This window comes from Muntiacus reevesi, chromosome 2, assembly GCF_963930625.1.
Source record: "Muntiacus reevesi chromosome 2, mMunRee1.1, whole genome shotgun sequence".
NCBI classification, from domain to species: Eukaryota; Metazoa; Chordata; class Mammalia; order Artiodactyla; family Cervidae; genus Muntiacus; species Muntiacus reevesi.
The window spans coordinates 140,355,947-140,373,493 of NC_089250.1; the positions used below are offsets into that span (position 1 = coordinate 140,355,947).

Sequence of the window (17,547 nt, forward strand, 5' to 3'; positions counted from 1 at the left end):
GGCTACAGTCCAAGGGGTTACAAAGAGTTGGACATGAATAAGCTACTTAACTTTCACTTTCACTTTCATAGTCAACAAAAGAGTCGGAAATGCAGTACTTGAGTGCAATCTCAAAAGCAACAGAATGCTCTCTGTTTGTTTCCAAGGCAGGCCATTCAATATCACAGTAATCCAAGTCTATGCCCCAACCAGTAATGCTGAAGAAGCTGAAGTTGAATGGTTCTATGAAGACCTACAAGATCTTCTAGAACTAACACCCAAAAATGATGTCTTTTTCATCATAGGGGACTGGAATGCAAAAGTAGGAAGTCAAGAGATACCTGGAGTAACAGGCAAATTTGGCCTTGGAGTACAGAAAGAAGCAGGCTAATAGAGTTTTGCCAAGAGAACACACTGGTCATAGCAAACACCCTCTTCCAACAACACAAGAGAAGACTCTATACATGGACATCACCAGATGGTCAATACCAAAATCAGATTGATTATCTTCTTTGTAGCCAAAGATGGAGAATCTCTATACAGTCAGCAAAAACAAGACTGGGAGCTGATTGTGGCTCAGCTCATGAACTCTTTATTGCAAAATTCAGACTTAAATTGAAGAAAGTAGGAAGAAAAACCACTAGACCATTCAGGTATGACATAAATAAAATCCCTAAAGATTATACAGTGGAAGTGACAAATAGATTCAATGGATAAGATCTGATAGACAGAGTGCCTGAAGAACTATGGACAGAGTTTCATGACATTGTACAGGAGGCAGTGATTAAGAATATCCCCAAGAAAAAGAAATACAAAAAGGCACAGTGGTTGTCTGAGGAGGCCTTACAAATAGCTAAGAAAAGAAGAAAAGCTATAGGCAAAGGAGAAAAGGAAAGATATACCCATTTGAATGCAGAGTTCCAAAGAATAGCAAGGAGAGATAAAAAAGCCTTCCTCAGTGATTGATGTAAAGAAATGAAGGAAAACAATAGAATGGAAAGACTAGAGATCTCTTCAAGAAAAGTAGAGAAACCAAGGGAATATTTCATGCAAAGATGGGTACAATAAAGGACAGAAATGGTATAGACCTAACAGAAGCAGAAAATATTAAGAAGAGGTGAAAAAAAATACACAGAAGAGCTATACAAAAAAGATCTTCATGACCCAGATAACCATGATGGTGTAATCACTCACCTAGAGCCAGACATCCTGGAATGCGAAGTCAAGTGGGCCTTAGGAAGCATCACTACAAAGGTAGTGGAGGTGATGGAACTCCAGTTGAGCTATTTCAAATCCTAAAAGATGATGCTGTGAAAGTGCTGCACTCAACATGCCAGCAAATATGGAAAACTCAGCAGTGGCCATGGGACTGGAAAAGGTCAGTTTTCATTCTAATCCCAAATAATGTTCAAACTACTGCACAACTGCATTCATCTCACATGCTAGCAAAGTAATGCTCAAAATTCTCCAAGCCAGGCTTCAACGTACGCGAACCGTGAACTTCCAGATGTTCAAGCTGGATTTAGAAATGCCAAAGGAATCAGAGATCAAATTGCCAACATCCACTGGATCATCGAAAAAGCAAGAGAGTTTCAGAAAAACATCTACTTCTGCTTTATTGACAATGCCAAAGATTTGGACTGTGTGGATCACAACAAACTGTGGAAAATTCTTCAAGAGATGGGAATACCAGACCACCTCACCTGCCTCTTGAGAAATCTGTATGCAGATCAAGAAGCAACAGTTAGAACCCGACATGGAACAACAGACTGGTTCCAAATTGGGAAAGGAGTACGTCAAGGCTGTATATTGTCACCCTGCTTATTTAACTTATATGCAGGGTACATCATGCGAAATGCTGGGCTGGATGAAGCACAAGCGGGAATCAAGATTACAGGGAGAAATATCAGTAACCTCAGATATGCAGATGACACCACCCTTATGACATAAAGCGAAGAAGAGCTAAAGAACCTCTTGATGAAAGTGAAAGAGGAGCGTGAAAAAGCTGGTTTAAAACTCAACATTCAAAAAACTAAGATCATGGCATCTGGTCCCATCACTTCATGGCAGTGGAGAATGCCATGGAATGGGGAAACAATGGAAACAGTGAGAGACTTTATTTTTCTGGGCTCCAAAATCACTGCAGATGGTGATTGCTGCCATGAAATTAAAAGACAATTGCTCTTTGGAAGAAAAGTTATGAACCTAGACAGCATATTAAAAAGCAGAGACATTATTTTGCCAACAAAGGTCTGTCTAGTCAAAGCTATGATTTTTCCGTTAGTCATGTATGGATGTGAGAGTTGGACTATAAAGAAAGCTGAGAGCCAAAGAATTGATGCTTTTGAACTGTGGTGTTGGAGAAGACTCTTGAGAGTCCCTTGGATTACAAGGAGACCCAACCAGTCCATCCTAAAGGAAATAAGTCCTGAATATTCATTGGAAGGACTGTTGCTGAAGCTGAAACTCCAATACTTTGGCCACCTGATGTGAAGAACTGACTCTTTGGAAAAGACCCTGATGGTGGGAAAGATTGAAGGCAGGAGAAGGGGACGACAGAGGATGAGATGGTTGGATGGCATCACTGACTCAATGGACATGGGTTTAAGCAAGTTCTGGGAGTTGGCGATGGACAGGAAAGCGTGGAGTGCTGCAGTTCATGGGGTCGAAAAGAGTCAGACATGGCTGAGCAACTGAACTGAACCAAACTGAACATGTATTTTATGAACCATCCTTTATTCTGTTTTACATACCATGTTGCTAAATTTCCCTATTCTTAATAATCCAGTGTTGACTGGATTGTAAGCCTTTGGGATTTAAGTTCCTTTAACTGTTATAGACACCCTATATATATCGTTAGTGGGACTTGCACACTAGCTGAAGCATCTAGAGTCTCATGCACTGCTTGAATTCTTATAAAATACATAAAGTCATTGTATTCAACAACTTCAGAACAATTTGGGTTACAGGTAAAATTCAACTTACACACTAGAAAGGAATTGTAAATTCCAAAACTCTGCTCACTCCTCCCCACCCCACTTTAGGAAAATAAGGAAATAAAAATATTTTAACATGCAGTTTTCTTAGAGGATGCGCAGAAATACATGCCTTGAGTACCATCTTCTGACAAAAGCTACAAAATCAACCAGAGCTTGCAGCACCTTCTAAATGCACATTTAGAGATAAATCACAATGGGTGACAGTCTTTCAGTTTGTTTAGACCGGTGCTTCTGAACGGGGAGTGATTTTGTCTCCCTCCTCCAGGCAGTGACTGGAGACATCTTTGCCAATCACTGTTGGGGGAGGGGTTACACTGGCATCTAGTGGGCAGGGGCTAGAGATGCTGCCGAACAGCCCGCAGTGCACAGGACAGCCCCCACAAGAATCACCTAGCCCCAGGCGCCAGCTGTGCTGAGGCTGGAAAAATGTGATCTACAGTGAAACTTTATATGGAAAGAAAGGAACACTTCCCTGAGATGTGCACAGGCTGCTCTACCAGACCGGTCTTGAATTAAGGCAGGTTGAACAAGTGATTCTGGGCAATAATAATAAGAGTAAGTCACAAAAGAGCTTATATTTCATGTATGATTCATATCTTTTTACTCATTTAATGCTCACAATATCCTGAGGCATAGGTGCCATTCTCTCCTTCATTTTTTCAGTAGGGGAAACAGACAGGGGGATTATTTAGCTTGCTTGAAGGCTAGTACCTAGTGAGTGTCAGAGCCAAGGCTTAGACCATCAGGCTTTGGAGTCTGGGCTAAGTCCCACTTCCACTTCTTCCACTCCTGGGCTAAGTCCCACTTCTGTGCTTCCTAGGATGGAACACCGAGCGAGAGAGCCTGCCTTTGCGCCTAATCCAGTGTCTGATCCTTGGCCAGCACTTTACTAGCCATCAAAGAGCCAAGAGCAACATTAACCAGAAGCAAGTGTCAGGCTTCCCTTACAGCTCAGTTGCTGAAGAATCCGCCTGCAATGCAGGAGACCCCAGTTCAATTCCTGGGTCGGAAAGATCCACTGGAGAAGGGATAGGCTACCCACTCCAGTATTCTGCAATGCGGGAGACTTGGGGTCCATCCCCGGGTTGGGAAGATCCCCTAGATAAGGGAAAGGTTACCCACTTAGCATTCTGGCCTAGAGAATTCCATGGACTGTGTAGTCCCGGACACAACTGAGTGACTTTCACTTTCAAGTGTCACGATGGGGTAGTTTGATAGGAACACCTGAAACCTTAGCACTGTCATGATGCCTATAGGGCAATTTCTGAAGCCTTTAAAGGACAATGGTTCAATTATTCAAAGACATAGGCCAGGAGTTTGGTTATTCATTTTATAAGAATCATCTCTGAAAACTATACTGTTTGCATACTCAAAAACTCCCTCTAACTGTTCAGGTTTGTTCCTTAAGTTAGCTCACTTCCTTCCTCCTCCTGAACTTTCTTCTGTCAATATCCAACAGTCATTTGGATATTTTCTTATTCAAGTTTGGTTTCTGCATCTGATGCCTCTAGTAATAAAATTTAACTATACTAGATTAATGTAAAACTAATGAATAGTAAATCCAGTGGGCTAATGACTTCATAATGGGACCATATAATTCCTTAAAGACAGTCAGAGTTGTGGAGCTCAATTCCTTAATTCCTCTCCATCAACTGACCCACCTACCATTTCAGCACCTGCTCTGAGCCAGGACCTGTCTGGGCCCTAGAAATAAGTATGAGCAAGACATGGAGCTGAGAGTCTTACAGGAAAAACAGAGATCTCAGGAAGGATCAGGGGATAAATGGGAAGTGCAGGGTACAATAGGCGTGCACATCGAGGAGATCTAGCCCACTGTGGTATCAGGAGATACCTGTATCAGCAATACTAAGGCAGTGTCTTCAAGGAGCTTGCAACATACTTAGGGAGATTAGACTGAGACCCAAAGTAATTGGAAAATAGGTGCGGGCTGAGTATAAGTGGGAGGAGACTTATGGCAAAGAAAAGCTCTCTGAGGGCTAAAAAAACATAGGAGGCTTCCAGGAGGGGATACCTCAAGCTGGACCTTGAAGGATGTGTAGGATTTGGTGTCATAAAAGTGAGAACACAGACAAATGCCAGAAGGCAGGACCTGTGAAAAATAGGCTGGTTGGAGTATCAGGTGTGTTTTAGGACGGCAAGAAGAGCATTTTAAGATGTAAGCGCCAGAGAGTATTAAACTATTGTTCTAAAGTAGTGCTTAAACCTTCATTTATCTGTTTCAATGAAACATTTTCTGTTCCAGCAATGACGGCTCTTCTCCTGAGTTATTACAGGTCAGGAGTCTCTATTTCAGTTGGAAAGAAAGCAGCCGCGCCATGACGTTTTAGTTTGGTGTGTTGACATTTGTTCCCAGAAATAAAGATGAGCTGGATAAGATGAGTCTGACCGCTACACTGCAAGTGTAAAGAGCTTGCTGGTTCTGAGGGTGAGGAGAAGTAAGAACTTGTGAAGAGGGTGAGCAATTGCACAGAAAATGACTCTAGGAAAATATACTAAAAAATACTCCTCTTTCATTTTCTCCCAAGGAGCACATCACTGAAAGCAGAGGTCAGTTTCCCAATCTCTGTGTCCAGCCTTCAGGTCTGGGTGAGAAGGGATTGTGTGTGTGTGTGTGTGTGTGTGTGTGTGTGTGTGTGTGTGTGTGTGTGTGTGTTGGGTACACAGTTGGGGAGAGGATAAGAAGGAATGCTGTGGAGGAGGCTCCTACATCTCTCTGTGCTATAATAGGGTGAGGGGATGGGCATTACTCAGCACTGGGGGTCTCAGTCTGGGAATTGCCAGAGCCTACAGGAGAAGAAGGTCCCTTGGAGAAGGAAATGGCAACCCACTCCAGTATTCTTGCCTGGAAAATTCCATGACCAGAGGAGCCTGGTGGGCTACAGTTCATGGGGTCACAAAAGAGTTGGACATGACTGAGTGACTAAACAACAGCAACAGGAGACACTTAGGAACCACCGAGTGTTCATGGTATGGGTAGGGATGACATGGTAAAAAGTGTGTAATGGGAGGAAGTTAGCAACATTTGGAAGGGTCAGAAGCTCATCTCAGTGACTGAGGAAAGAGCCTAAAGGCGAGGATCTGCTTAGTGGACTCTGTAAGATAGAAGGTATGAAGTGTTAAAGAAAGCCTGGTTAAGGTGGTGGCAACTAAAATAGAAGAGCAAATTCAGGAAAAAAGCAATAGGATTGGGAAAGAGCGCAAGCACTCTGAGACATGGAGCCCGGAGGCTGACGTGTCAAGAGGAATAGGAATGCCTAAAGGGTAGGAGTGATAGATGCATTGAGCTTGTGGTGGTGGGAAGGAAAAAAGCTTAAGTTTGGACACCAGAAGATTATTAGCTTAGACCACTGAAGTGAATCCAGGAGAATGGATACACCTGGAAGAAGTGAAAAATAATGGTCTACTGAGCACCTACTGTATACCAGGCACTTAAGAATTTCCCACTCACATTTTCAGAATTCTCCTGTCTCGGGGCTTGGGCTGTTATCTCCATTTACAGAGGGAAAAAAAGTGATGCTTGGAGAGGTGAAGTACAGACCCAATGTGATACAGTTGAGGACGGGGAGCACTGGGATGCCTGGCTCAGAACCCAAGTTCTTAACCTGCATGATATTCTGCAAGAAGAGCAGAGGGCTGAGGCTGACCTGTGCAGGCATCCTCAGTCAGGGGAGGGGAGGAGGAGGAGAGACCAGTGAAGTGCCCAGAGAGGTCAAATGAAGACCAGGACGTGTCTGTTGGAGACGCAGGGACATGGGGACAAGGGTCCCCACACAGGTGCCACCACACAGTGGATGAACACGAGAAGTCTCTGCTGCTGCTTATGAAGACATTTGGAAATACAAGGGACTGTTTCATAATATTTGGTCTGAGTTGTTTATCTTATTTAGAGTGGATTGAAAACAAAATCCCCAAATGTAATCATTTCACAATAAAAAAACAAAAACACCAAATCATGTGTATACTCTACCTGGAGCTGTCCCTGGAGGAGAGGTTGACCTTGAGGAGTTATTTGGCTTGATTGATCTATTCACCATGGGAGCTGAAACACACAATCATATATATATTAGGGTTATATGTATATATTGTAGATACAGTCTACTGATGGTGATTTACACTTATGGAAAAATGCTTGGTAGAAATAGTGGGCTAGACCAGATAATTCGCAAAGAATGGGAGACGCAATTAAGCCCACAAGCCATTAAAAGTAGCCTTTTCAGTAGAAAAAAAAGAAACATTTTTTGAATGAATGTGTTAATAATTAAAGTGAATACTTGCCTGTAATTTCATTTGCCAAACTGGGGGGTCTCAGAGATGAGTTTGGTTTTCATCAGGGGAACATGTATTAAACTAACAGTGGAGAGCCCAAATTAATAGCCCTGCATTCCCTGCTACTCATAACACATCATTACTCTTGAATTTTGTAGGTTTTGGGGATATGGGGGCATTTCATTTGTACTTATTGTTTTATGGTTATGGGTGAATTCAGGTATCCTGGAGGGCCTACAAGCTGTTGTCGATATTTAGGGCGTGAAGGAGAGGGCTGTGACGTGATGACAGTGTAAAACCTGAGTACCGCTACTTCGAAGTCAAGTTTATTAGATGAGTAGCGTTACTTGAAGAGGCAGCATTTATACAGGATTATATTCTCCATAGCGACTATGTCCAAAGTAATCCTACCCTATTTCTTGCCTCATCTGAGGGTATGTGGCATGGGCTTTTTAAGATAATTTATTTGTAACTGCATTTGTTATTTTGTGAAGGATTTACAAATGAAATGTTTCTTGTGGGCCTGATGTAGCACTAAATTTTAAAGAATTAGAACACAGAGCATATTTTATTCTTTCATTTTCTCAGTCTTCTGCAGAAACTATTCCTGGAACAATATTTATAAAGTCAGCCTGGTGGCTCATGACCTCCTTAGTATTAGATTTTATGAGAAATCCATTCTTAGTGAAGAGCTAAAGAGAAGAACCTAGGTGCTTTTATAATTTGAGAAGACAGTATTAAATCATGGGAGGATGGAGAAAGAAGAATCAAGGTTGAAAAACACAGGGGTGGGTTGCTCACTATGCTCTCTGATGGACCAGCCACTCAACCAAAGAAGGCAAAGGCCACGGAGCAGAGGCCTCAGCAGCGTCATGTCTGAGCCCTTTAGTACTTGTGAGCAAATAATGCCCCAATCAACTGGTAGAAGTTTTCAGGTGCTTAAAATTGCAAACTCTTGCCTTTTTCAGATGGGACTGAACTGTCTTCTGTGGGATGAATATAGTTTTCATCTTCATCTTCCACAGGGACCACATAATCAGCCTAAAAGAAATACAGAAATGCTGTACATTTGAAGCTTACTGGATAAGAAAGGGTGATATTAAGAAATTTTTCATAATCCATATACCATTAAATTTCCTGATGTAAAGGGATTTGGTTACTTCTAGTATGTTCACAGAGTGCAACCATCACCACGATTATCTTTAGAACATTGTCATCACCCCCAAAAGGAACCCTGCACCCATTAGTCACTCTCAACCACCCCTTCCCCTAACCCAGTCAACCATGAACCTTCTTTCTGTCTTTAAGAATTGCCCATCCTGGGCATTTTATGTAAATAGAATCATACATTATTAAAATATGCTGTCTTTTGTGATTTCTTATAACAGAATCAGCCACGTTGTAGTATGTATCACTACTTCATTCCCTTTTATGGACAACTCATATTCCATTGTATGATTATACCCCACTTTACCTATCCATTTATCAACTGTTTCTACTTTGGGGCTGTTATAAGTAATGATATGAACATTCATGTACAAATTTTGTGTAGATGGACATTTTTCTTGGGAATATATCTAATGATGAAATTGCTGGATCATATTGTAGCTCTATATTTAATAGTTTGAGTAATGGTTAAGTTGTTTTCCACAGTGGCTGCACTAATTTTTCATTTCCACTAGCAATGTATAAGGGTTCCAGTTTCTCCACATATTCACCAGTACTTGTTATTGTCTTTTTTTTTTTATTATAAGCATCCTTGTAGGTATGAAGTGGTATCTAACTGTAATTTTGATTTGCATTTCCCTGATGGTTAATGACATTAAGCATCTTTTTGTCTGCTTATTGGCCATTTATATATATTCTTCAGAGAAAAATCTATTTCACCCCTTTGTCCACTTTTAAACCTGGTTGTTTATCTTTTTTATCTTTGAATGATTAGAGTTCTTTAAATGTTCCAGATATAAATCTTTTATAGATATATAATTTGCAAAAAAATTCTCTCATTCTATAGGTTGTCCTTTCCTTTCCTCGTGGCATCATTTATAGCACAGAAGTTTTACATTTTAAAGTACATTTTATCTATTTTTTCTTTTGTTGTATCTAAGAAACCATTGCCTATTTCAAGGTCATAAAGATTTATACCTATGCTTTCTTCCAAGAATTTTATAGTTTTATTAATAGCTCTTATACTCAATCCTATGATCAATTTTTATCTGATTTTTTAAGATATGATGTGAGTTAGGAGTTCAATTTCATTCTTTTGCGAACAGTAGCTGACTTTATTTTTCTGGGCTCCAAAATCACTGCAGATGGTGACTGCAGCCATGAAATTAAAAGATGCCTACTCCTTGGAAGGAAAGTTACGACCAACCTAGACAGCATATTGAAAGACAGAGACATTACTTTGTCAACAAAGGTCCGTCTAGTCAAGGCTATGGTTTTTCCAGTGGTCATGTATGGATGTGAGAGTTGGACTATAAAGAAAGCTGAGCACCGAAGAATTGATGCTTTTGAACTGTGGTGTTGGAGAAGATTCTTGAGAGTTCCTTGGACTGCGAGGAGATCCAACCAGTCCATCCTAAAGGAAATCAGTCCTGAATATTCACTGGAAGGACTGATGCTAAAGCTGAAACTCTAATACTTTGGCCACCTGATGTGAAGAGCTGACTCATTTGAAAAGACCCTGTTGCTGGGAAAGATTGAGGGCAGAAGGAGAAGGGGACAACAGAGGATGAGATGGTTGGATGGCATCACCAACTCAATGGACATAGGTTTGGGTGGACCCTGGGAATTGGTGACGGACAGGAAGGTCTGGTGTGCTGCGGTTCATGGGGTCACAAAGAGTCGTACACGACTGAGTGACTGAACTAAACTGAACTGATGCAGTTATCTTAGCACTATTTGTCTAAAAAATTGATTTTTTCCTATTAAATTGTCTTGGCACCTTTACCAATAATCAATTGACCATAAATATGGGGAGGGAGTGATTTTGTAAGAGTTATTAAATGTCCACATGAGTTTCTTCCTTTACACATCTCATGTGAAAATTTAATAGCTTCACATACATTATTTCACTGAATTCTTTCAGTAATACCTACCTATTAAGTTAGGTATTTTAAAAAATTTATTTATCCTTATTTTACAGATGAGGAACTTGAGAAAAGTTGAGTATTCTGTCCAAGGTCAAATAAAATCACAAAAATTAGAAAAGTTGAGTAATCTGTCCAAGGTCAAATAAAATCACAAAACCGATGCCCTGCAAGGACAGGTACTGGGTCTGTGCTCTGGGCACCAGTGAAGCCCTGGAACATTTGTGTTGAATGAAGGGCTGGTCTTTTGTCAGTGGATGCTGGAGAGGTAGTCCAGGATGGCCATGTAGCACCTGGGCTCTAGCATCTCATGATCTGGGTTCAAATGCTGACTCTAGCATATAGCTCTTTGACCTTGGACCAGTTTTTCAACCCCTTGTCACCGCATCTGTACCATTTCCTCCTCTGTAATGCGGGTGATAATAGCATGCACTTCATAGAGCTGCTGTGAGGGTGTGATGAGATAGTAACACAGAGGAGTCAGATCACCAGCTGATACACAGTGCTTGTCAAATGCTAGACCCTCCTGTCATTATAGGGCAGTTGCTCCTCCCCACCCCCAACTCTCTGGTCAGCCTATACCCCATATTTTGCCTGTAACCTGTATGGCAGGGCTAAACATTTTTATTTGTGCTTATATTTGACTTCTTCCTTTCCTATCTAATGTCTCGGCCAGATCTTAATGTTGTCTTCTATTTCTTTTTTAACTCTTCCTTATCTTGATTGTCCATTTCCTCATTTCAGAATATGTCTCCTCCAGTCATCCCCTTTCCCCGCTGGTTCAGACTTGCCTGAGCCACCGCCACAAAGCTGTTATTAGCAAAACTCGGCCTCTCCCCACTGGGGTCCACCTCCAGTTATTCACAGAAATGGAGAGCCTCATGTAACTCACAATCTTCATTTGTATTCTGTGTCTGAGTTGGTATCTTCATATAGATCCTTTAATGCTGAAAGAATTAACAGTGAGACCCTAACAGATGGTCTCCCTACCGTGTCCCATGCTCAGATTCTTCCTGCCATCTGTTCACACCCTGAAAGGGCAGCATCCCCTCGGACTGACAGACAGACTGAGGATTGACAAACCAAATTCATTCTCAGTCTGCTGACTTTCTGACTTAAACTGTCCCTGGAGGCGGGGTGGGTCATAGCGCAAGTGCTTATAGGAACAGGCATGGAACAGCAATGGGGCATTTGCAGAGTCAGGCTCTGTCCACGCCTTCTATCAGTGGTCAAGATGATGACAAGTGGAAATGGCTGAGTTGGAGGGGTGCCATGAGGCTCAGCTGCTTTGAGGCCATGACTGGCCAAGTGTTGACAGGTCCTTGGTTTTCAGGAGAAACTAGAAAACTGGATTTTAAAAAGAATCTAGAATATGGTAGAAAGGAATCCAATTTATACAATACATAGAATGCTTCTTTGTGTGAGACACTGAATTTAGTGAAGTATATATATTCCTTTATTAAATCTTTAACAGGAACTGAAGAGATGAAAAGAGACTCAGAGAGGTTATCTGATACCTAAAGTCACACAACTAGTAAGAGTGAAGTGGGAATTTTTGCCTGGATGCTGCCTCTATTTTATTTAAAAAGTCTCTTTTTTATGTCTCTTGTTGGGCTACAAATTATACTAAGGTGGAAAAGAAGGTCATTTCACAACATGTTTGTAAGCTATAGGTTTTATCACCTATAGGCATTTAGAAACAGTTGCTTCTTCGAGAAGCTGCAGTACCATTATGTCTGGTGATGGTTAAAAGTTGCCTTTAATGTTGTTTTCTTTCTTAGACTGTTGCGCTTGTGTACTAAGTCGCTCAGTCATGTATGACTCTTTGTGACCCCATAGACTGTAGCCTGCCAGGCTCCTCTGTCCATAGGATTTCCCAGGCAAGAATACAGGAGCAGGTTGCCATTTCCTACACCAGGGGCTCTTCCTGACCCAGAGACCAAACCCACATCTCCTGCATTGGCAGGTGAATTCTTTACCACTGAGTCACCTGGGAAGTCCATTGCACCTGTATAATTGTTCTAAAGGCTAAGTTTGAGGGCTTGTCTTTGACTTTTTTTAAAATGCAGTACTTCTGGGAGCCATAACATAATTAAATTTTATCAGTCATTATTCAAATAGTTTGAATAAGTTTACCCATTCATTTCTACAAATTTCATAGGGAATAAGACATGAAAATTTAGGTGCTGGCAGAAGGGAGATTAATAAGATAAACCTAGAATTGGGTCCAGAAAGTTGGCAAAGGAGGTTCGTGGATACCTGGGGCTGGGTAGAGAGAGTGAGAAGCAAGAGATGCCGAAGGAAGTGAGGGGTCAGTTCTTCTACAGGTTGTGCAGGGTCTCCATACAGACTGGGGGTCTCCAGGATACATCCCATTGCACACCCCTGCAGCTTAGAGGATCAGAGAGAAAAGAAAGTGGGGGAAAGAAGATGAGGTAGGACAGGGAGAGAAGCATAGGAGGATAAAGATGGGGAAGTATCTTATGGAGGAATGAGAGATTTACAGGAAACTGAGGGATAAGAAAGAGGAAATAGTGAGAGGGGCACAAATCCGGGCTGGAAATTATGTCATATACCTGATTAGTAAATGAAAGTGCTTAAATAAGGCCATATATGACATTTTAAGAGAAAACATCCTTTCAGTAGGACAATGGAGAGTTGCAGGGCAGGTGGTTAGTGCCGGTCAGAAAGCCAGGCCTGGAGGAAGGAAGACATGCCTGAGGCTACACTCTCCTGCCCCTCCCCTCATCTGGCCCCTGCATCCTGCCTGCCCCTTCGTCTGGGCAGCCTTCCGGCAGATTTACTTTACCTCATCCTCAAGGAGCTCTTTGGGTTTGGGTGGGACTTGAGGTTTATGCAGTGAAGTGTTGGCTGGCAGAGAGGTGGCCAGTCTTGCCTTTGCCGAAGGCCAGTTGGGTTTACTGGGAAGAGTCTTGCTGAAGGGTGGAGACTCCCTCTGACTTGATCGGTTGTCTTGGGAGGAACAACAAGAACAACAAAACATAAGATGAAAGGGTTCTGGATCATTTCCTGGGCAGAAGTCACCGAGTTCTAGAAAGTGTATAAAACTACCAGAATCCATGTAGCCAATATGCTATTGACTGGGGCATTCCTTTAAAGAGAAGTATGACATGTTAGGCAAAAATCTCAACAACCCATTGACCTATGTTATAAAAACCAGAAGAGTATCCTCCCAGGGAGCCATGAGATCCACAAATCCCAGAGAGCTGACAGTCCAAGCATGCGGCTAGATAGAGTGGATGGTGACCTTGGCAGTGTCGGGGGCTAAGGGGAGCAGTACTCCTCAATGGGTTCACTTTGCTCCTTGAGGCCTTAAGGGCAATGATTCTCAATCCTGCTTACACATAGGAGTCACCTGTGAAAGTGAAAGTGTTAGTTGCTCAGTCATGTCTGACTCTTTGTGACTCCATGGACTGTAGCCCGCCAGGCTCCTCCATCCATAGGATTTTTCCAGACAAGAATACTGGAGTGGGTTGCCATTTCCTTCTCCAGGGGATCTTCCCGACCCAGGAATCCAACCTGGGTCTCCCACATTGCAGGCAGATTCTTTACCATATGAGCTACAAGGGAAGCCCCTAGGAACCACCTAGGAGCTTTAAAAAACGCCAAGGCCCCACCCCAAACATGCAGTTTAAAAATTCTGGGGAGGGACCTTTCATTATAGGTTTTAAAATCTCCCCAGGTTATTCTGAGGTATATGCAGGGTTGCAACTACTCATCTGGTAAAACTACACATTCCTCCATCTCAATGGTTTCCTTGAGTGGGGAAGAAGTTGTGAATCCCCCTGGTCCAGGGCCATCCTCAGCAACTGCTGTGGAAGGAGTCCAGTCACTGAAGTCGAGGGCCCTGGGTTCAGTCTCCTGCTCTCCACCCACCAGCTGAGTTCCTTTGGGCCTCTTCTTCATTATGTAACCTCTTTGGAACTCACATTCCTCATTTTCAAAATGAAGATGGCTAACTATCCACTTCAGAGAGTTATTGTAGGGATTAGGAATAAAATAGCAAAGGCAGGAGGAACACCGTGTCTGACAGAGACAATGCTAATAAACAGAACTAACCTTAGCTGCGTCATGGGGTGGAGGGCTTAAGCAACAGGGGTCTACCCAGTTGATCTGTGAGCGCAGATTCTGACTGATCCATTATAGGAAAATCTCAGCATGGGAATAACCTGGTGGGTTCCCCATCCTGGAACAGCACAGGTGCCTACACTGGCTTCCAGCTTCCTCTGGACCTGGCTCAATGCAGCAGTCCCTGCCTCCCACCTGTCCTGCTCTGCTCTTGTCCCAGGGCCTGTTCCAGCTTCTGCATCGCTGAAGTTGTGTGGTTAGCTTCACATCGGGTGCCTCCCGGGAGCCTCTTTCCGGTGGTGTAGCTGTATTAAGGCACCAAGCCATCTACTCTGCTGTGCCTGTGACAGTTTTTATAGCTTTATTGGCAGCTCCTGGAGTTTACTGAGATTTCTTAATGTAAGATTTAAGCCCAGCAGAAGTAGCAAAGCACAGAAAACAGGCTCTGAAGAGTATGACCTGGAATGAACTGCTTGAGTGTGAGCATGCTCAGTCATGTCCAACTCTTTACAACCCTACGGACTGACGGTAGCCTGCCAGGCTCCTCTGTCCATGAGATTCTCCAGGCAAGAATACTGGAGTGGGTTGCCATTTCCTCCTCCAGGGGATCGTCCCGCCCCAGGGATCGAACTCGTCTCTTGTGTCTTGTGCATTGGCAGGCAGATTCTTTACCACTAATGTCACCTGGGAAGCCCATATGAGCTGCTTAATCTGTCCCCCTCCCCATCCCCAGCTTGAATGGTTGTCTCCTGGTCTGTAAAACGGGCCTGATGCAGCTCCTTCCTTCCTGAGGTTGTTGCGATGACTGAAGGAGGTTACAAATTGGGTGGCAGTGTATGGAGCAGAGTGATGAAGAGCTAGGGCTTTGGAGGCTGAGTGGCCAGCTTGCATGCTAGTTCTGCCACTTATAAAACCTTGGCCCAGTGAATTCCCTCTTCCGAGCATCTCCTTTTTCCTTTGTGATCGTCAAGAAGGTGAAGGCCACCACGACAGTAAAGCGCCAAGTTGCAGACTGTAAAAAGTCTGGGAGTACATCTGTCTTGCTAGCTGCTGAGCATAGCTCTGGCACATAGCAGGTGATCAGTAAGTGAATTATTGCACAAAGTAAGGGACAGTACCTGGTACCCATAAGGAGGGAGTTAACTACAAGGACCCCTTTACTCCCAGGGGTGCCAGGGTGACCACCACAGACGCAAGCCCTTCCTCACCTTTGTTGAACTTTAGTCACTTGTTAGAACGGAACACAGACTTCTTGGAGGGGCATTAAAAGCTACACTCAGGCCTGGAGACCACACCTAAGACTTGTCCATTTAATTCATGAGCCTCATTCTCGGCCTAGAGCTCTTGACCACTCTCCCCTCCCCACAGTTAAGAGTCTAGAGTCTAGACTCAGAGTGTCTGTACAATTTGCCGATGTGGGGGCGGGGTGACAGAGGAAGGAGGGGCCTTAGCAAACACTGAGATTCTGGCAGCTCTCCTTGTTTTGTACAGTCATCTCAAGAGAAATGTCAGAACCTTAAGTGTAGGAAGCTGGAGGAGAAGCAGCGACTAATCTCAGGATTGATTTCTCTGGGGACTACAGGAAATGAGGTGTGATGGGGTTGGGAGCCACATCAGGGTGTGGTTGCTTTATCTTTTGCCTGTTTTCAACATTCCCAATTTGCAAAGGTTACCCCCTCCTTCCCCAAAGGGCAAGCTTTCCAGCAGGGGGCTCCAGTACCTGTGAGTGACCAGATGACCCACTTGGAGGTGGTGAGAGTGGGAGCCACCCGCTACCCTGCAACCTTGACCTGCCCCGCTCCCTGCTGCCCTGAAGGCCAAGCGCCCAAGGTCCGGCAGGGACTCACCGACATACTCGCCCCTGGTGAAGGGCAGGGCCGGGTGAACTGTCCGTGTCTCCTGCTCCGCAGGTGGCGGCTCGTAGCTGTCGTCCCCGGCCTCCTCGGCTGGCAGCACGTACATCTCTGAGTCCGAGTGCTCGTCTGGGTTTTCATAATCGCTGTCCTGCAAGTGCAGACACCATGCTCAGGGCAGCATGCATGCTTAGGGGGCCGGAGCTGCTCCCCCAGCAGAGGGGCGAGAAGGCAAGGCTGGGAGGGGTTGGCTAAGCAGGGTTAGGCAGCTGTTAGTGGCAATGCTGGGGTTGAAGCCAGGCCTTTTCGTTTCCAAAATGTATCACCTGGACTGTATCCTGGGGAAACGTGTGGGCATCTAACCCCGAGGGTGGCTGAACTCTGTGTGTCTGCAAAGAACAGCCAGAGGTAAAATATATCTCGAGAAGACAGAAAAAGGATCCAATAAAATAAAATAGCCAAATAGGTTTTATTAACCATAATGTTGACAGTTGAGGAAAATGTAAGTTTATTAAGAGAGGGTAAGAGGAAGCTCAGGAACAGACACCTTTGAGGAGATGAGGTTTGTTTGTTTTAAACAGAGCTGGAAAGCTTCAGGGATGAGGATTTCAAACTGACTCAGTCCATTCTCTTTCTTTCTTTCTTTTTTGAAATCTTGAGGCACTTATGCCAACTAAGACTTTTATTATTATTATTTAAGTTTATTTTTTTGGCCACACCACACGGCTTGCAGGATCTTAGTTCCCTGACCTGGGATTGAACCTATGCCCCCTGCAGGGGAAGCTCAGAGTCTTAACCACAGGACCACCAGGGCAGTCCTTTTTGTTTCTTTTTTTAACATGCATTTTATTTAAGTCCATCTTGAAAATACATTGACCCAGCCCAAAGTTCACACAGTTCACAAGGAGGAAGGTCTTCCCAGTTGCTCAGTTCCTTTCCCTTCAGGCAAATACAGCTACTAGCCTCTTGTGCATTTTGTGTGATTTTTTTTTTTTTTTCCTGTATGCAGTGCACACATATATTAACATATTCATGTGCAGGAAATCTTTGATTCAGGACTTAAGAGGTCCTCTGACCTCCGTGCCCACTGCTCCCACACACCGCCTGCCACAATGCTTCATCCAAACATGATTTTCCTCTGAATCGATAATGCACCTGCCTTTTGGCCTGTCTGACAATTGTGTAACATTAAAGTGGATGTTGGGTTTCCTTCAAGCTGAGTCCTCAGGGCCCATGATGGGGCCAGCC

At 43.6% G+C, this 17,547-nt stretch overlaps 1 protein-coding gene across 1 annotated transcript in view; it reads right to left on the reverse strand.

The window, feature by feature from the left end:
* BLNK (B cell linker) overlaps positions 1 to 17,547 on the reverse strand; it is a 79,541-nt gene that overhangs the window by 17,963 nt on the left and 44,031 nt on the right. The window contains exons 5-8 of the mRNA XM_065920053.1: positions 16,294 to 16,450; positions 13,167 to 13,330; positions 8,225 to 8,306; positions 6,967 to 7,038 (exon numbers count right to left, since the gene is read on the reverse strand). Coding sequence (XP_065776125.1) covers positions 6,967 to 7,038; positions 8,225 to 8,306; positions 13,167 to 13,330; positions 16,294 to 16,450 — 475 coding nt within the window. The remainder of the gene's footprint in view (positions 1 to 6,966; positions 7,039 to 8,224; positions 8,307 to 13,166; positions 13,331 to 16,293; positions 16,451 to 17,547) is intronic.